Source organism: Hemicordylus capensis, chromosome 12, assembly GCF_027244095.1.
Source record: "Hemicordylus capensis ecotype Gifberg chromosome 12, rHemCap1.1.pri, whole genome shotgun sequence".
NCBI classification, from domain to species: Eukaryota; Metazoa; Chordata; class Lepidosauria; order Squamata; family Cordylidae; genus Hemicordylus; species Hemicordylus capensis.
This window is the reverse complement of record NC_069668.1, coordinates 6,493,269-6,513,120: the sequence shown is the minus strand read 5'-3', so window position 1 is coordinate 6,513,120 and position 19,852 is coordinate 6,493,269. Positions and strand designations below refer to the sequence as shown.

At 47.5% G+C, this 19,852-nt stretch overlaps 1 protein-coding gene across 5 annotated transcripts; it reads left to right on the top strand.

The window, feature by feature from the left end:
- Positions 1 to 571: 571 nt before the first annotated feature.
- On the top strand, positions 572 to 18,108 carry ORAI2 (ORAI calcium release-activated calcium modulator 2). Of its 5 annotated transcripts, none has more exons than XM_053275546.1 (5): positions 572 to 934; positions 2,067 to 2,122; positions 4,717 to 5,171; positions 11,892 to 12,123; positions 15,541 to 18,108. In XM_053275546.1, the coding sequence occupies exons 4-5, from the start codon at positions 11,905 to 11,907 to the stop codon at positions 16,084 to 16,086; spliced, it is 765 nt and encodes a 254-aa protein (XP_053131521.1). In that variant the 5' UTR covers positions 572 to 934; positions 2,067 to 2,122; positions 4,717 to 5,171; positions 11,892 to 11,904; the 3' UTR covers positions 16,087 to 18,108. The 5 variants fall into 5 exon arrangements, with proteins under 5 accessions (XP_053131521.1, XP_053131524.1, XP_053131523.1 ...); XM_053275547.1 differs by lacking the exon at positions 572 to 934 and adding an exon at positions 1,799 to 1,994; XM_053275545.1 differs by lacking the exons at positions 572 to 934; positions 2,067 to 2,122 and adding an exon at positions 1,799 to 1,994.
- The last annotated feature ends 1,744 nt before the right edge of the window (positions 18,109 to 19,852 follow it).

Below are 19,852 nucleotides of genomic sequence, written 5' to 3'. Positions count from 1 at the left end.
GACACGTTTAAACACCTCGGCCTAAATTTAGAGGTATGGAGCGGTGACTTAGACCTTCAGCCGGCCTGCACATCGTAGAAGACATTTGTTAATCTGTGTGCCCTGCGACGACAACCAGATTCTGGGGCTGAGGAATGCTAAGCCGTCTTTGTCAGGCCAGCTTGCCCGCTGCACATGCTCAGGGACAATCTTTATCATTCCGCCACCTATAAAAAAGGTTTCATCATTGTGGGAGGGTGGGGGATATATGTGTGTCTACAACTATAAATGAGTGTGTGTACAGAAATAGGGTTGTCTAACCTACCTCACAGGGTTGTTGTGAGGACAAACATGACTATGTACCCCGCTCTGGGCTCCATGGAGGAAGAGTGGGATATAAATGTGAAAAGTGAAATGAAATAGAAGAGTACGTGTGAACATGTGTATGAATGTATAGGTAGGTATAAATAAGATGTGTGTGTGATATGTGTGTCTACAATTATAAATTTATTTATTTATATATATTTATATCCTGCTCTTTCTCCAAGGAGCCCAGAGCGGTGTACATGGTATGTTTATCTTTACAACAACCCTATGAGGTAGGTTAGGCTGAGAGATAAGTAGCTGGCCCAGAGTCACTCAGTGAGCTTCATGGCTGAATGGGGATTTGAACTCGGGTCTTCACGGTCCTTGTCCACCACTCTAACCACTATGCCATGCACAGAAATAGAGGTATCTGTATGAATGTGTGATAGGGATTGATTGATTAAGTGCCGTCAAGTTGGTGTTGACTCTTAGCGACCACATAGATAGATTCCCTCCAGGATGATCTGTCTTCCACTTGGCCTTTTAGGTCTCTCAGTGGTGCATTCATGGCTGTTGTAATCGAGTCCATCCACCTGGCTGCTGGTCGTCCTCTTCTTCTCTTTCCCTCAACTTTTCCCAGCATTGATAGGTATGAATGAGTCTATATTGTGTGTCTGTGAGAGAGAGAGAGGTGGCTGCAATGATAAATGAACCTGAATGAAAGCACACACACAAAGATGTGTGTATGCACATGTGTATGATTGTATGGGTAAGTATAAATGAGACTATTGTGTGTGTATATACGCACATAGAGAAATGGAAGAGCTGGTCTTGGGGTAAGGTAAAGTGTGCTGTCAAGTCGATTTCGACTCCTGATGCCCACAGAGCCCTGTGGTTGTCTTTGGAAGGGTACAGGAGGGGTTTACCATTGCCATCTCCCCCGCACAGTATGAGATGATGCCTTTCAGCACCTTCCAATATCGCTGCTGCCCGATATAGTACCAGCGGGGATTCGAACCAGCAACCTTCTGCTTGTTGTTAGTCAAGTATTTCCCCACTGTGCCAAGTGGGGAGCAAGGATGAATGGCCCCTTTGCTAAGCAGGGTCTGTCCTGGTTTGCATTTGAATGGGAGACAACCTCGGTGAGCACGGTCAGCTCTTCCCCTGAGGGGGTAGGCCTGCTCTGGGAAGAGAGTAGGAGGTCCCAAGTTCCCCTTCCTGGCATCTCCAGGTGTGGCTGGGAGAGACCCCTGCTGCCTCCCACCTTGGAGAAACCGTTGCCTCTGTGTAGACTACGCTGCGCTAGATGGACCAAGCCACTGACTCGAGAGGAGGCCGTTTCCTAAGGCGGCGCGTGGGTGGAATGTTGAAAAGAAAAAAATCAATGTACGGATGGCTAGGTGGGTCATATAAAGGAGCCCTGCTGCGCCAGCTCTCCCAGGGTCTCCCGATTGTTGGGGGGGGGGGAGAGGAAGGGACGGTCACGTGCTCGCCGCTACGGTGGCCGCGGGGGCGGGCTGGTCACGTGAGGGGGCCCTGGCGTTGCCTTGGCAGCGGCGGCGGCCACTCGCCACGGACTGAAGAAGGCGGAGGCCGCCACGGCAGCCTCTTGTCGGCGGGGGTCGTTGGGCCACCTGAGGAGGGGAGCAGCTGGGAAGGAGGAGGAGTGCCCGGGATATATTCGTGAGGGACGGAGCAGGAGAGGAGAGGTAAACAGGAGCCGCGAGGGCGGGGGGAGGAGGGATGCTCGATTTCTCTCTCTTTCTGTCGTCTGTATGTAGAAGCCGCTTGAGACACGCGTGCAGCAGCAGCCGCCCAGCACTACTTCGACATTCAGGTAGGTAGAAAGGAAGGAAGATACAGAGGACAGGGATCTGTATCTGTTCATTTATACACAGATATATAAACACACGCCCAGAGAGGCACACGTCTATAATGATGTAAACAAATACACATATTAAGATTTTTATATGTGTGTGTGTGTTTTATATTATATTTATATATTTATATATATATTTTATATATATATATATATATATATATATATATATAAACATTATATATATGTATATGTGTATTATATATATATATAATACACACACACACATATATATACACACATACATACCAACTTTGTGTTTATATACGTTTGTGTGCACATGTGTAGATTATATACACACACGGTGTGCGTGCGTGAGTATGTATGCATATGGTTTTAATACTTCTAATGTTGGGTTTTAACATATTATTATTATTATTATTATTATTATTATTATTATTATTATTATTATTTAACATATTTTTATATCACCCAAGACTTACATCTCTGGGCGGTTTAATGTTTGGATTATTTTGTTTAATTTGATTTTCATGTTTGAACAGTTTTAATTGTAAACTGCCCAGAGATGTGAGTTTGGGGCAATATAGAAATAAATAAATTTAAAATAACGTATTTAAATAAATTTTAAATAATTAATTAAAATAGATAAATATAGTTAGATATAAGTTAAAGAGAGCGTGAGAAGGAGCACATACAACACACAGAGGCACACATAAAAATAAATATATAAATTGTGGGTGTGCTTGTGTGTATATGTATGCATATTGTTAGGTATAAGTTAGGGAGAGAGACAGTGAGACAGGCTTTTAAATCTCTAGGCAGAACACCTGACAAGTATTTCAGGATCCCATAAGGATACAGTTAAAAAGAATAGTGTACATTTATTTTGATTGACAAAACCGAAATATAATGGGCAAGACATTTTGGCTTCTGCCTAGTCTGAAGAAGGAGGAAGCCAAAACATCTTGCCCATTATATTTCTTTTTTGTTAATCAACAACCAACTTACACAAACACACACACAGAGGTATGTGTGTATACATAGATATAAGTAAAAAATTCCATTCCTGGCAGTATATCCCGGCAGGGCTGCGGAACATCCCTGGAGAATCGCTTCCAGTCACTGTAAGTTGGTAAAGTTGTGCTGTTGAGTCAGTGTTGACTCCCGGTGACCACAGAGTCCTGTGGTTGTCTTTGGTAGAATACAGGAGGGGTTGACCATTGCCTCCTCCCGTGCAGTGTGAGATGATGCCTTTCAGCATCTTCCTATAGCGCTGCTGCACGATAGAGTTGTTTCCCATAGTCATACCAGCAGGGATTTGAACCGGCAACCTTCTGCTTGTTAGTCAAGCATTTCCCCACTGTGCCACTTAAGGTGGCTACCCCAAGGAATGTACCATCTAGAAAACAGACACAAGGGAGGCAACATCCTATTTTCCCCCAGTGACATAGGAAGCTGCCTTATACCCAGTCAGACCATTGGTCTATCTAAGTATTGTCCGCACTGACTGGCAGTGTCTCTCCAAGGTTTTGAGGCAGGAGAGGAGAGCTGGTCTTGTGATCACAAGCATGACTTGTCCCCATAGCTAAGCAGGGTCTGCCCTGGTTGCATATAAATGGGAGACTTGATGTGTGAACACTGCAAGATATTCCCCTCAGGGGATGAAGCCGCTCTGGGAAGAGCAGAAGGTTTCAAGTTCCCTTCCTGGCTTCTCCAAGATAGGGCTGAGAGAGACTCCTGCCTGCAACCTTGGAGAGCCGCTGACAGTCTGTGAAGACAATACTGAGCTAGATAGACCAAGGGTCTGACTCAGAATATGGCAGCTTCCTATGTTCCTATGAGCTATGACCCTGTCCTCCAAATGGTGGTCTACTTTACACAGGCTGTATGAAAAGGAAGCTGCTTTACACCAAGGCAGGCCATTGGCCCTTCTAGCTCAGTAGGACTTCCGGTGGTGCTTTCTACCGGTGCGATTGTGTTTCTATTAAGCTCCGTCAGCCTCCACCTATTTTGAATCTTTTTTAAACCTTCTGGGCTTTTTATTGGCATTTTATCTCTGGCCTGGAAGATAGACTATATTTTGACTGCCTCCCTGCAAAAGCTTTGCTGATTACAAGTTATAATGACCAAGAAGAAAAGAACGCGAGCGGCTCTTTCCCCTTCCTCTCCCCCAGACCAGCCTACGGAACGCTCCTCTAAACAACAGAAGCTGGATGCCTTTTTAATTCCTTCAAAGGACAAACCTTTCTAGCTCAGTACTGTCTACATAACTGGCAATGGCTCTCCAAGGTTTCGGGCAGGGATTTGCACCTGGGACATACTGCATGGAAGGCAGGGAGGGGCTCTGCCGCTGAATGACAGCCCCATCCCAATCTGATGACCTCCTGGATGTCTCCAAGAGACCTGCAAGGAGGCCATGAAGATACCAGCTCTCTGCTGCTGGTGTTGCCCAGCAACTGGTATCAGAGAGAGAGAGAGAGTGCCTCTGGACCTGGAGGCTCTGTTCCTAACTGGCGGGACTAATAACAGATGGAAAACTCTGCTGGGTTGGACTGTAGGTCAAACTAACTCCAGCATCCTCCTTCCCACAGTGACTTCTCGGATACCCACAGGCAGTACTCGGAGGCAAAAACTCTCTTCTGCTGTTGCTGCCCCGCAGTGTGCAAAAAGCTGGAATGTCTTGTGAACTGGCAGGTTTCCTCCTCGAGTGCAGCCACGCCAGAAATGACCCAGTTGGCTCTTTTTTTGAGGCGCTGCCCTGAGAAATTAATTCGGGGACAGGCGAGAGTGCCGGCGACCGTGTTTTCTTCCATTGCTTGTGCGCTCGGCAGCGCGGCTGAGATCTAAGGCTTTCCCCCTGCTGCGGCTGAAGCCAAGATGACAAGGCCAGCGCCCGCCAAGCACTCCGCTTCCCTTCGCGAGAGCACTTTGCTGACTTGAGTCGTGGAGAGAGCAGAAGCGTTTGCCAAGGCAACACCCACTGAACTCCGGAGGAATTACAGCGGGCAGGGTCGGACTTAACTGAGGCTGCATTCTCAAGATCAGGGTAGGTTTTTAGCGACAGATGATAATTTGTAATATGCCTCATCCTCTGGTTCTGTTATTGCAATTTACTTGTCTCTGTGCCTGTTATGATTGTTGCCTCCTGTTTTATTGTGTTGCGCTGGGGTGGGTGGTGGTGTAGTACTGAACTGTATGTTGATTAGGTGAAATTAGGGCCCAGGAAGGAATACCAGATTTGCCTGAATAGAAGACGTCTCTGAATTTAAAATGATTCCTCTCCCTTTAAAAATACAGGAAAGAGGAAAGGAAGAGGACCCTGAATTTAAGGCAGGGTGCCCGCCCCCCAATTTATTATACTAAAGAACTTGGAAAAATCTAGTCTTGGATTTGAGTAAATATGGGGTAGATCCATTAGTCTTGGATTCAAGTAAATCAAACCACCATGTTCTCCGTTGGCAGGCAGAAGTGCTGATTCACACCTTATGTTTTTACTCATATAGGGGAAAGTGAGATGTTGCCTGCTAGGTTGGTGTGTGTGGTGAGGGCGCAGGTTTGCTTCTTTTACATACATTGGTGATTGTCCTGGAAGAGCAGGGAGTCAAGAACTCTGACAGGCTTTGGGTTCAAGCCCTGCAGTACCTGACGCTCTTCATGGGCTCAGTGGCAGAGCACATGGTCTGATGTGGTAGAAGGCAGCTTCGTATGTTCATGCTAATATTTAGGAGGGCCGTAGCTCGGTGGCAGAGCGCCTACTTTGTGTGCAGGAGGTCCCGGGTTCGAGATCCAGTCAAAAGGATCAGGTAGCAGGGTCTGCTTGGGGCCCTGGAGAGCTGCGGATGGGCTGACTCAGTAGGCAGGAGCTTCTTATGTGCAGATTTACGTGCAGATTTGGGGGGAGCTACACCCCTTGTTGGGAAGCTTCCCCACTCACATGCATGCTGTGGTTTTATCTATCTTGACGTATAACCGGAAAACGATGGGGGAACCCTCCAGCAAAATAGAATAAAAGGCCTTCACCGTTGATTTAACCCCATGGCCAGTCCATAGGTCTCGCATTGTTTCCAAAAAGTGTTCTCGGCATTGTTCTCTGCAACAGGGATTCCCAGAGGTTGTTGGCTGCCACTCCTACCATCCCCAGCTGCTGTGGGCTTTTGCTGGGGATGGTGGGAGTTTTGGTCAATGACATCTGGGAATCCCTGTTTAGAGGGGACGTTGGTGCTCAAGCCTGGACTCTGGAGAGTCACCAGTGGGAGGGAGTTCATAACCGGGTGGCGAAGGAATCTTGACATCCTCATAGTGTTTCTTAATTGCCTGACCCCAAAATGGTGCAAGATAAGGAAAAGGTGAATCGTACAAGTCCCTGCCCATGGATTTAGACTTTCAAAAAGGGAAACGCAGGATATAAACTTCAGTCAGAGGCTGGACCTCCCATCTGTCAGGGATCCTGTAGAACAAGGCCTGCTCAATGTTGCCCCCCCCCAGCTGTTTTTGGACTACAACTCCCACCATTCCCAGCCACAGTGCCCAATAGCCAGGGATTATGGGAGTTGTAGACTAGCATCTGCAAGAGGGCCGAAGTTGAGCAGTCCTTGTCTAGAAGATCCCCGAGGTCCCTTCCAGCTCTACAGTTCTATGGCTCTACATGTTTTAATCAATGAATTATGTTGGACCGAAGCCGTTTAAGACTTCATGGGTCATTGGCAGTTTCGTGAATTGTACTCGGAGAAGAACCAGTGAGCCTTTGGAAATAGCAGGTGGATTTTATCTGCAAAACATTTAGTTTTGCTAGTGTAATGGATGATTTTAATAAGGCAATAGTAAGATACTTTATGTCCTATTTAACGTATGCAGTTGTGGAATTATGTGTGGTGGACTGGTGGCTTGTCGTTCGGTGGCTTGTCGTTCAGGCTGCATCCTGAGTTGGCAAGTTGAGCATGAACACCCAGCTTGACTCCCTGTCAGTGGCCAATCCATTCTGGATGGTGCTTCTGATTAGCTGCACGAACAGGGTTTCATAACTGAAGGTGTTTCCTTCCCCTGTTGTGGCATTCCAGTGAGGTTGGGCAACAGAGATGGTTCTCCGTGGAAAGAGTTCTTCTGTCCGTCCATTCTCATTCTCTTTCTCTCTCTCTCTCTGGGTTTCCTTTGGGGTTTGCTTGCAAACCATTTGGCTAATGCACAAACTCTTTTTCCCCATTTCCATCATATAAGGATACAAGAGCTATAGCTGAGCCCAGCTGGATCAGGCCAGCCGTCCCTCACATCCAGCATCCTACTTCCTACAGTGGCTACTTTTAAATGCCGCTGGGGAAACCCACAAGAAAGAAAAGCTTGAAGACAAATCGCCTTCTTCCCTCCCCTGGCAATACTGCATGGGAATGTGAAGGCTTTGTATAGCCAGTGTGAGAGGGTGAGGCGCAGTACTTCATAGAAATTGACTTTTTATGAGAGAACGTTGAGCATTAACCTTTACAAAAGCAAACGGCAGTGGATACGGTTTCCCGAGAAAATATGGCCACGTACAAACAATGTTTAGAAGCTATCATCAATATTTTGAAGAGCCAAACCCTGCCCTGAGCAAGAAAAAAATTCAAATTCCTTTGCTCCAGCATTGGACTGCTAGGTGACTGGGGATTTTCCCCCAACCCTGGGGTGGAGTGGCTAAGTGGAAAGGTTTTAGAAAATCTGCATTTAGCAGAGTTGAGGATTTCACAAAACTCTCTCTCTCTCTCTCTCTCTCTCTCTCTCTCTCTCTCTCTCTTTCTCTCTGAACCTTCCATTCTGCTTTCAAAATAATGTATGCAAAACTGTGCTTTCACACATGGCCATGTTTGCATATCTCCTGGCTGTAGTTCTTGAGAAACTAGGGAGTATTTTGGCAGGGACAGATGGTGAAAAGAACAGTAAGAGGAGGAGGATGTGGGAGGAAATTGTCTAGGAATCTGGGAGAAGAAGGTAAGGTCGCAGATCAGGGGACTGGAGATTTCCCTTTGTGCCATTTGAGTACTGGCGTAAAAAGTGACTTGTCATTTCAGACCGTTTTAATGGCTGCGGGATGAGAAAGGATGTGATTGCCCCAGGTTTACCTGTCTGAAAGAGCTATTGACTGCCTTTCCCTTGACTGTGTGTTGTGGCTGCGCCATCTCAAAAAGGATGTTATTATAGAGCTGGAGAAAGCATTGCAGAAGGGAACCACGGTGATCAGGGGGTTGTAGCAGGGTTAAAGTTTGGGGCTCCTTAGGTTAGGAAAAAGAGAATGGGGAGCAAGATAATGATAGACGTGCATAATGTAATTCATAAGAAAATGAACAGAGAGAACCTCACCCATATTAGAGCTCAGGGATTTCCCAGTAAAACAGGTGGGCAGTAGATTCAGGACAGACAAAAGAGTTATTCACACCGTGTGTAATTAGTTTCTGAAATGCGCTGCCAGAAGATGTGGTAGCAGCTGTTAGCTGAGATGGCCTTAAAAGGGGACTACAATACAAAAAAAGAGGAAACACGGATCAAAAGGACAAAACCAAATACTGAATAGTAGGGTAACCGTGTAAGAATCTATTTACACACATAGCATGCATAAAATGAAGATAATATACATCCATATAATGAAGCAACAAAAAATTGGACAAAATACACTGAAAATACACTGGACCCTTCCAGATGAAATATGTGAAACTGGATAAGAGTAATAATGTCCGTGATATTCATGAAAAAAGACAGAAGTCCTGTCAAACAAATAGTACTGGTAGAATGTTCAAGCTGTAATTCCCAGTGTGGCTCACAATTCTTCCAAAACTTGGATCCTAACCAGCTCCTTATGTAGATGTAGCTCCTGAATGGATATTCCTTGTCCAGAAGGTATATATCCTGGATATTCCTTGTCCAAAAAGTATTTGCCCAACAGGTATCCCAGGGTAATATAGACCTGTTTCCTCCTACAAAAGCATGACTTCCTCAGGAGAAAAGAGCTAAATATATAATAACACATATATCAATATAAAGTACTTTCAACAGGTTATATTAACTTAAAAGGTTAGTTAAGTTATATAATGGTACTTACATTTGTTTTCTTCCAATAGTGATATTTCAACACCCAGTGGTTTCTGAATTTAGAAATCCTACTGGATACTAACTAGTACTGACTTTATAATGCTAGCAAAGCCATTATATATCTTACAGCGTCTACCAGGTGTTTTCCTTCCCCTTTAATCAGAAAGAAGATTGTGCTTCATTATCTAATTACAACCAAGTAGCCAATTATTTTTAATGCGTGTGTAGGAAGTAACTGATATGTTGATATTTTCAAAATAAGCTACGAAACATTTAGTACCATTTGATTACTCTATTGTACAAATGTAACATGGAACCAAAGTACAATTCATTAAAAATGTATCAAAACTATGACAGTGTGATGAAATGCATTCTGTTAACAAAGAGAGACCTAACTTATTTTTAAAGGAGAAATCCATCAGTCAAGTATGTAATTAAATCGAATCCCAGTAATCTCCAATCAACATATAAATCCCTAAAGAGGAGGAGAGGAGACAAAAATAAATGGTATATTAATACCTATAAATAACTGGAAAAGTCATTCATTTGATTAAGGCCCGAAGGTTCTAAGTCTGAAGCTGATATATAAAAAATGCCTCTTTCTGTAAGAGGACAGTTTTAATATTGACATGGGAAAATTCTTTTGGTATATATTTATAGATAACAAAAAATTGAAGATCATTAAAGGAATGTCCTGCCTGCATAAAATGATCCACCATGGGGCATTCCAAATTTTTGTTTCTAATGCGAGAGCGATGTTCTAAGATCCGAGATCGGACTGTTCTAGTTGACATACCTACATATCTCAAGGAACATGGACACTGTATCCTCTCTAATAAAACGCTTGGTGTCCGTCCGTGGACAGACACCAAGCGTGCGTTCGTGCCTCGACTGTTCTGAGCGTGCGCGGAGCGCACGCTCAGAACAGTCCAAGGGAGACACGACCGCCAGCACCCGGCGGCCATCTTGGGCGGCCAGAAGTGGCCGCCCGAAGAAGCCGGATAAGCGGCGGCGGGGGACACTGGCCGAGGCGGTGGCAAAGCTGCCGCCTCAGCCAGAGGACGCGGCGCGGCCAAGGCGGCGGCGGAGCCATGGCCGTGCCACCGAAGCCGGGCGGGGGGAGGAGGCGGCGGGGGAAGCCGGCTGAGGTGGCAGCCGAGCCGCCGCCGAGGCCTGGCGCCGCCGCCGCAGCCGGGCGGCTTGGGGCCCTTGCCTGGCCGGGGAGACCGGCCGCGGCATAGAGGCTGGCGGCGGCGCCGCCACAGCCTATATCCATCTTCCCGCCCTCCCAGCTGCCCGACTTACCCTTCCCCGCACCCCCCCCAAAGGAATAAGGGCCTCCGCGGCCGCCAGAACTGCCCTCCCAGCTGCCCGAGCCCTACTCACCCGAGTCAGCCCGCAAGAGCCGGGCGAAGTGCAAGCGTGTTTTCAAAAGGTCCAGAGAGGAGCTCGCAAACAGAGCTCCTCTCTGTGCTAAGTCTCTTCGTTCGGGAAGAGACTTAGCACAGAGAGGAGCTCTGTTTGCGAGCTCCTCTCTGGACCTTTTGAAAACACGCTTGCACTTCGCCCGGCTCTTGCGGGCTGACTCGGGTGAGTAGGGCTCGGGCAGCTGGGAGGGCGGGAGGGCAGTTCTGGCGGCCGCGGAGGCCCTTATTCCTTTGGGGGGGGGTGCGGGGAAGGGTAAGTCGGGCAGCTGGGAGGGCGGGAGGGCGGTTATCGGCCCGTTCCCTTCCTAGCGCCCGTTATTCAACGGGCTAAAATTTACTTGTTATATATATAATATTCTTAGTAGAACAATTAGCAAAAAAGTTCAATTTATATTTTTCCCCATTATCATCCATATATTCAGTGGTTGGCAATGCCATGGGGCATGCCACACAGTGACCACATTTAAAAAACCCTTGTTGTTCCACGCCCTCCCTCCGAGTAGGATTGTCTGCTCTGACCAAAAGATCTTTAAAGCTAGAACTCTTTCGAAAGGCTATTAATGGAAAATTAGTACAGCCTGGTAGGTCCAATAACAATCTCCAATGTCGCCTAACGATATTCTTAATTTTATAGCTTAAAGAGGAATATTGTATCGACCATGTGATTCGAGATTGCTTCTTATCAATATGTGAAACTGTCCTTAATAAAGATGATCTATCACAGGTCTGTGTTCTACGTCTGGCCTTATGTATAACTTGAATGGGGTAACCCCTTTCCCTTAATTGAGAAAATTTCTCAGCTGCTGATTCAAAATCTCTGGAATGTGAGGAATTTCTCTTGAGCCGCAAAAATTGGCTATATGGTAAAGAATTTTTTAATTGAAAAGGATGAAATGAAGAATAATGGAGAAAAACATTTCTATCTGTAGGTTTAGTGTATAATGTGAAAAAAACTCTATTGGATTCACTAATATTCACCCTGGTATCAAGAAAGGGAATAGTTTTATGATGTACTTGACTAGTGAATTTAATAGTAGGGTGTATGGTATTTAGCCATTCATCAAATTTTTGAAAATTAACAACATTTCTGAAAATTAGAAAAATATCATCCAAATATCTTTTTAAAAAGAAAATTTCTTCCAGCCTCCTAGGAGGGCCATCTCTGTTCCACAAACACGCAGCTGAGATTATCGGGCAGCGGAATTATGTTCTTTGGGACAACAAGTATTGATAGGAACAGAGCCTATTTTTCTTGACTTGGCTTTTAAAAATAACATCCCCCGCAGCCTGCCTTTCATCATGAGTTCTGAGCTGAACGTCCCCGCTGACCCGCCAGCTGCCACCGAGCCGGCCACCAAGGGCATGGACTACCGCGACTGGGTCCGTCGCAGCTACCTGGAGCTGGTCACCTCCAACCACCATTCCGTCCAGGCCCTTTCATGGCGGAAACTGTACCTGAGCCGGGCCAAGCTGAAAGCTTCCAGCCGGACCTCGGCGCTGCTCTCTGGATTCGCCATGGTATGTTTTTATGGGTGCTTGAGGACAAAAGGGTGTTCGGAGAGGAGAGCTGGTCTGGTGGTAGCCAGCATGACTTGTACCCTTAGCTAAGCAGGGTCCGCCCTGGTTGCATATGAATGGGAGACTAGAAGGGTGAGCACTGGAAGAGATTCCCCTGAGGGGATGGAGCCGCTCTGGGAAGAGCAGATGGTTCCAAGTTCCCTCCCTGGCAGCATCTCCAAGACAGGGCTGAGAGAGATTCCTGCCTCCAACCTTGGAGAAGCTGCTGCCAGTCTGTGTAGACAGTACTGAGCTAGATAGAGCAAGGGCCTGACTCAGTAGATGGCAGCTCCCTATGTTCCTATCTGCAAACCGTTTCTGTCAACAGGCACTGTTTTCTCCCTATGGGGCAGGAAATTGCACAAGACCTCCTCTCTAGATTCCTGTTGCTATGCCTTGCATTTGTTGGGTTCCGACTACTCTCTCAAGCTCCCCTGAAGACAGGCAGAGGAAGCTATTTGGAGGAGCCACAGCTAAGGGCAGAGCATCCAGACGACCATAGGTTCGATCCCCAGCACCTCCCGTTAAAGGATCTCACGTAGCAGCAGATGGGAGAGACTTCTCTCTCAGAACCTGGGGAGCCCCTTCCAATGAGACTAGTGCTTAGGCCTGATAGGCCATGGGTTACCTTTTGGCATAAGGTAGCGTTGTAGCTTCATAAAACTGGAGGGAATCGTGGTCATCAGTCACCCCCCTATGGCAGGGGTGTGCAAATCATAGGCATAGTCTTTATTTTGGTCATTGACCAGCATAACAGCAAAATAAACAAAAACAGTTAAGACAGTCTATACCTACAAAATAATAAGGTTTCTCTATAAAATTCCTTAAAAACCTAATATAGTGAGTAGAAGAAGCTAAAAGTTAAGACTATGAACATAAAACTATATGCAAATAATGATCAACACTGGTGTCAGATAACTGAGCAAGGAAATGGGAGGTGGCTACAGGCCCGTCCTCTCTCTGGGGGAGCTTCAGAGTTAACAACCGGGGCCGGGCATATGTGGGGCTGCACTGAATGCAGCGTGCAGTAGCCAGGCCCGAGGCTCTTGGCGTGTGGGGCATGGCTGTGCTTTGAATACACCCAAACCACAGCTGCACTGAGCGTTGAGCCCAGAACCTCAATGACTCCGCCATCGGCCTGCTGGGCTTCTTGAGCAGCACCTTGAGCAGGAAGCGGGAGAGAGGGAGGGTCTTTCCATCCCTGGCCCATGTGCCCCTCCCCATCTGGCCACCAGTGGTCCCTCTAATTTTTTCATCTCTTTGTGGAATGAGTTTTGTTCTGGGTGGCAGGATCAAGGCAGTGTGTGCATTCAGAGTGGGGCCTTCCTGATTCAACCTGAGCGGGATCGAAAATGAACTGAGCGCACATCAGAAAACTTGTAAGCATGCACATGTGCGTGCGCACGCCTTAGAGGGAACAGTGCTAGCCACTCTGCATAGGACCAATGCACCACTGGCCTCTTTTGCTCTCCAGGCCTGGCTTTCCTTGACTGATTCTGCTTCTCTTTCCTTCTAATGTGTCCTTTCTTTCCCTTGAGTTTGCAAGTGTGAAGGCAAGGCCAGTGTTGTTTCTCATTGTTGTACAGCCCCTAACAGTCCTAAGTACTTTAATCAATAATAATCGAGGACAGAAGGCACTAAGAAAAGGCTTTGATTTAGATTTCCCTCCCAGCAGTCGGCAGGCGCCGGAGTGTGTTCCAGCATTTTTCCTTTGTAACCATTAAAGCTACACTCCAGCTTCCTTGACGGTGGGTTTGTGGGGTGCACCACTTGCTCTGGATTCGTGTGGCATGCACAGTGCACGAGGCAGCTATGCATGAGCGTTATGGAGCGGAGAATGTCACAGCTCTTCTCTGGAAGCTAATGAGCAGCCAGTAATGTTCCAGGAAGCCGTAAGATGCTTTTAAAACCACAGGACATAATTTCCCCCCTGTTTGTTTGGGCAAGGAGCTAATGCCTTCCCCCACTCTGGGGACTTGCATTAGATAGGAGATGGAAGGCTTGGAGATCCAAGGGAGGATCTGACATGTGCTGATGTCAACTGGGAGGAGGAACCGTTTGGATTTTCGGGAAGCCCCTGCAGAAGCCTATGAGGAGCGGCAGCTAATTTGTGCGTTAACCTAATTAGGGAGTGCAGACACCTAGAAGAGCTGACCCCAATGGAAGTTTCCTGCATTCCTGCTTCGCTGCTGTAGCACAGCAGTTTTTAAAATCCCCCACCTTCAGGGGAGCCTTTTAGCACAGTTTCAGCTACCCAAGTGTGAAGGAATCCCTGCATTTTGCAGAGAATTCTGGGGAGCCCTTTCCAGATGCATGCTCAGATCACCCAGCCTAGCATCTTGGCCTTTCCTCAGAAATCTGCTTAAACAGAGTGCACTGCAGAACTGCGTAGCCAAGCCAAAATGGCACTTGCCACCTTGCTGCCCCCAAGGAAGAGTGTGGAATCGATTACGACATCACACTGAGCATTTCTGAGACTTGTCTGCGAGGCATCCATCTCTTTTTACTAAGAACAAGCTGTGCTGAGATCAGACCAGTCTAGTCCTCCATCTTCAGTCCAGGAAGCACCCAAGCAGCACACAGCGGTAATAGCCCCTCCCTCATGTTTGAGCCCAGCATTTGGCATTCTGCAGCATGCTGCCTCTGACCCTGGAGGTTCCACATTGCAGCTGTGAAAAGCCTGATCGCCACTGGTCAACCTCTCCTCCTACATGCGTTTTGGAAATCCCCTTCTAAAGCTTCTCGCCCCATGGCCATACCCACATCTTGCAGCAGTAAGCTGCATAATTTTATTATGTAGCATTTTTTTTGCCTCTGTGAGTAATCTTTCAGTGCCAGATGCCACTTTATAGGGCTGGTGGATATATTTAGTCCCTCTCTTCTTAGCTGGGCTGTTCTCCCAAGTCAGCATCCACAACGAGTGGGTTAGGACCGTAGGAAGTTGCCTTATACCATTGGTCCATCTAGCTCAGTCTTGTCTACGCTGACTGGCAGCAGCTCTCCACGGTTTCAGGGAGGAGTCTCTCCCTACCCTACCTGGAGATGGAGCCAGGGATTGAACCTGGGACCTTCTGCATTCAATGCAGATGCTCTACCTCTTAAGATAAAATTCTTCCCTAAAAGTTACAGAGGAAGCTGCCTCCTACTGAGTCAGACCACTGGTCCACCTAGCTTAGTATGGTCTACACTGACTGGCAGCAGCTTCTCCAAGGTTTCAGGCAGGAGTCTCCCCCAGACCTATCTGGAGATGCTGCCAGGGGTTGAACCTGGGATTGTCCGCATGCCAAGCAGATGCTCTGCCACTGAGCTACAGCCCCAGCCCCACGACGGCTTTAGTGGCAGGCAAACACTCATCCAGTACTGGTCCTTGCTTTCCAGGTGGCGATGGTCGAGGTCCAGCTCGAGATGCAGTACCAGTACCCGCAGATGCTGCTTATTGCCTTCAGCGCCTGCACCACCATCTTGGTGGCTGTCCACCTCTTCGCCCTCCTCATCAGCACCTGCATCCTGCCCAATGTGGAAGCGGTCAGCAACATCCACAACCTGAACTCCATCAGCGAGTCCCCCCACGAGCGCATGCACCTGTACATTGAGCTGGCCTGGGGTTTCTCCACCGTCCTCGGCATCCTCCTCTTCCTGGCTGAGGTGGTGCTTCTGTGCTGGATCAAATTCTTGCCTGTGGACTCGGTTGTGAAGAACGACACGGCTGTGCTGCAGAAGCCCAGCAGCAACACCGGCTGGCAGGCGGCCCTCATCTCCACCATGATCATGGTCCCTGTGGGGATCATCTTTGTTGTCTTCACCATCCATTTCTACCGGTCACTGGTCCACCACAAAACAGAACGTCACAACCGGGAGATCGAGGAGCTTCACAAACTGAAAGTTCAGCTGGATGGCCACGACCGAGGGTTGCAGGTTGTGTGATGAATGAATGCATCGTTCTTCCGTGTCGGAGATTCCGCCGAGGATTTTCGTAATCGGAGTGGATGGAAACCGACAAGAAGTACCCCTTGGTGGACTATCATAGAGGATGGAAATCAACAAGAAGTACCCCCTGGTGGATTATCATAGTGGACATAAACTGACAAGTACCCCCGGTGGACTATCATTCCCAGGTGCCACCTCCTCCTGATGGCTTTTCATAGACAAAAACATGGGTTTTTTTCCACAGAGGTCTAGACAGCTCTCTCTCTTGGGTCCTTCTTTTTGTGGATGTGTCTGTGGACGTGTCCATAGTTTGAGACAATACCTACATCCGCGAGCAGTTATCTGAAGATGGCTTTATCCACTTGATTTCCAGACTTTAAAAACAAACACCAAGATGATTCTTTTGCATTTGGGTTTAATTACATCAGTTTTAGTGAAGTAGGTTTAGCGGTGATATATATGAAGCGGAGAAGGGGTCTTATGATAGCTAGAGCTCTCTCTCATAGGCGACTCATTTGTCAGCATTGCTTCCAGAGATGAGTCGGTCAGCCGCAGGATGCAAACTCCTGTGGAAATCTGTGAAAGCCTTGTACGACGTTTCTGCTTTTGATAAGGTGGTATTTCTGGAGTGCCACCTTATTATCGCCCTATATCTGGAAACTGGGGGGCATGCCGTTGTAGGCAACATGTGTTTCCTCTGCCCTTTCTGGTCTGCTCATTTCACACCATCTCAATAGGGTGGTGAGAATTTTTTGTCAAGGAGAAAAAGGCAGGTTTGGTAGCCCAAATCTGCGATGGCATTTTTTATCATGAGGGCTTCTGTGTATCCCTGGAGATGGTCCCAAGACTAGTTAAGGGAATTTTAAAGAGCAAGATATAGAACTTTATACAATTGCACCCTTCAGGTATGGAGGGCATAACCAAAGTTTGTTATGTACCTATGAAGTTCAGACCTAATCATCTTTTGTGCTAGCTCCCCTACCCCCGTCCCAAACACTACAGTGGGCATCTCAGCTTCTGGGACAACTCATTGTTTTGCATACAATTTATCAGATAACCCAGGAGGTTTGTGTCAGCAGAGCAGAGTGGATGCAACCGTGCTGCTAACCCCAGAACAGGTACTCCTTGCAGGTTGGTTTGTGTGTATGTGCAAAATTGCAATATGGTTCAGAAACGGAAGGAGAAGCACACAGTCCTGGCCGCCTCATTCTGGACGCCCTCTGGTCCATGAAGACCCGGGCACTTGGGCACAAAGCCACATTCTTTCTTTGTTAGTTGTATGAAACGTCTGTATGTTCAGGGCCTGGGCTCTCAAACAGTGTTCCCTCTAATAGGGATTTCCAGCTGTTGTGGACTACAACTCCCATAATGCCCAGCCAAAGGCCATTGCAACTGGGGATGCTGGGAGTTGTAGTGAACAACATCTGGGAATCCCTGTTAGAAGGAACACTCTGCTCAAAAGCTTATTTTTCATGCTGTTTGATCAGCAAAGCTGGAGAAAGGCTGGCTCAACTCCGTCTGGAGGAATTAGGCTGTGAATCCTGTGTGCATTTACTTGGGAGAAAGCACCAATTCAGTGGGACGGAGCCCTGAGTAAGCACGCATAGGATCCAGGCTGTCTCCCAGATACCTGCCCTGAGCCATCCTGTTTCACAGCTTATGTGTTCTTCAAGTCACCGTTTAATGGTTTGTGAAAAGAGTACGGTTATTGGTCATGACGCTTCCAAAAGATAAAGCTCTTTGTTGTCTGCAGAGCGAGGTTCCTTTCAAAGGCCTCTTTTGCCGTACAAACACTCTTGCCAAAATGTTTCAGTTGAAATTGTACAGTGGTAATATACAACCAATGGCCTCGACCTCGTCCCTCTGTTCCTATGTCGGGCTGCCTGCAGGATGCTGCCAATTATAATATAATGATAAGAAGTATATAGTATTTGCATTTACCTCTCCTAACACCTCTCTGAAGTTGTATTAGTTGTGAAATCGACCTAAACTGCCAGTTATTAAATACCCCTAAACGACTGTTGTGGCGCTTTTTGAAATGCATGGTCTCTTTTAGGCACTGGTGTATAGCCAGCATTCAAGCAACCAACTTTGGAGTCAGGAAAGAGAAGTGGCGAGTTTGTTTGCAATAAATCCCACAGTATGCATTTGGTCTGTGAGATCTTTGAAAAGCTCCAGTGATCCATGTGAACAGTGTGCAGCCATATAAGTACCATGCAGTCCTGTGGTTCTAAACTCGAGGTTCCTCTGGGGCGAGGTCTTCAGGTCCTCCGATGGTGCAATTGGCATCTACTAGGCTAGTTCACATGATCGATATCCAGGAAAGGAGAGTGAGTCTTGTGGTAGCGAGCATGATTTGTCCCTTTTGCTAAGCAAGGTCCACTTTGGTTTGCATTTGGATGGGAGACTGCGTGTGAACTACATGTGATTCATGGGGCCATATCTATGGGATATGGGAGACATGAGAGAGATGTTTGCCTGAAACCTTGGAGAGCTGCTGCCAGTCAGGACAGTATTGACAATATTCAGCTGGATGGACCAAGTGTCTGACTTCGTATAAGACAGCTTCCTATGTCCCAGCCAGGGTAAGAGAGCTGGGCACACGTCCAATTTGGAGTGTGGACTCCAAAAGCAAGATAGGAGACGGGGAGGTGATCGCGTGGGTGGAGGAAAGGCCGTCTGACCCAGCTCCTGCCTGCCTCCCCCATGATCATTCTCCTCTCTTAGGAAGCTGCCATATACTGAGTCAGACCATTGGTCTATCTTGCTCAGTATTGTCTTCACAGACTGGCAGCGGCTTCTCCAAGGTTGCAGGCAGGAGTCTCTCTCAGCCCTATCTTGGAGAAGCCAGGGAGGGAACTTCGAACCTAGATGCCCATCCCCTGAGGGGAATCTCAGTGTTCACACATCTAGTCTCCCATTCATATGCAACCAGGGCAGACCCTGTTTAGCTAAGGGGACAAGTCATGCTTGCTACCAAAAGAACAGCTCTCCTCTTCCTTCTTTGATCTTGGAGTTCTTGTGACTGCTGATTGGGAACACCCTCAGCCGCCCGACCGTGGCCATGCACTTCTCCTGCCTGGATTGCCATTGTTTGAACTAGCCTCCTTGACCCTGGGGGGCCATGGAGTGGGCTTCTCAAAGTGAACCCTCTCCATGGCCTCCTTTTGGGTCTGGGTTCCTCCAGAGTCGCTTGGGAAAGGACTAAAACGTAGTGGTGCAGCACCCGCTTTGTGGAGAGCCACTGAGAATCCAAAGTGCTCACTCAGAGCCTTGATCAAAAGCCTCAACCAGAGAACCAAAAATAAGAACAAATGAACAGGTGAGAGACACCACCACGAAAGCAAAAAACCATTAAAACCCCGGGGCGAATAGAAAGGCCTGGTCTTCTGCAAAAAGTTGGTGCCTGCCTTCCCTGTTGTGGAAGCCCAAAGGCTCAATCCCTGGCAGCCTCCAGGTAGGACTGAGAGGGACTCCTGCCTGAAGCTTTGGAGAGCTGCTGCCAGTCAGTGTAGACAAGACTAAGCTAGAAGGACAAAGGGTCTGACTCGGTAGAAGGCAGCTTTCTATGTCCCCATCCCACAGTTGGGGCCCTACCACTGAGCATATCTTTTTCTCCCTAATTACTGTCTGCCTAACCTTGGCTACGGTGATGGCAGGTACTGGATACCTTTTTTAGCCAGTACCATTGGAGCTGGCATCAGTATAGTTGGGAGTGGTGTTAGCACATAGTCTTTGATGGAGGGAGGAAAGCATCAAACTG

What these genes read in the sequence shown, in the direction of transcription:
- ORAI2 (XM_053275546.1), top strand. Translation starts at nt 11,905, where the DNA reads ATGAGTTCTGAGCTGAACGTCCCCGCTGACCCGCCAGCTGCCACCGAG. An exon ending in TGCTCTCTGGATTCGCCATG is followed by an intron (nt 12,124 to 15,540) that starts GTATGTTTTTAT and finishes CTTGCTTTCCAG; the next exon opens with GTGGCGATGGTCGAGGTCCA.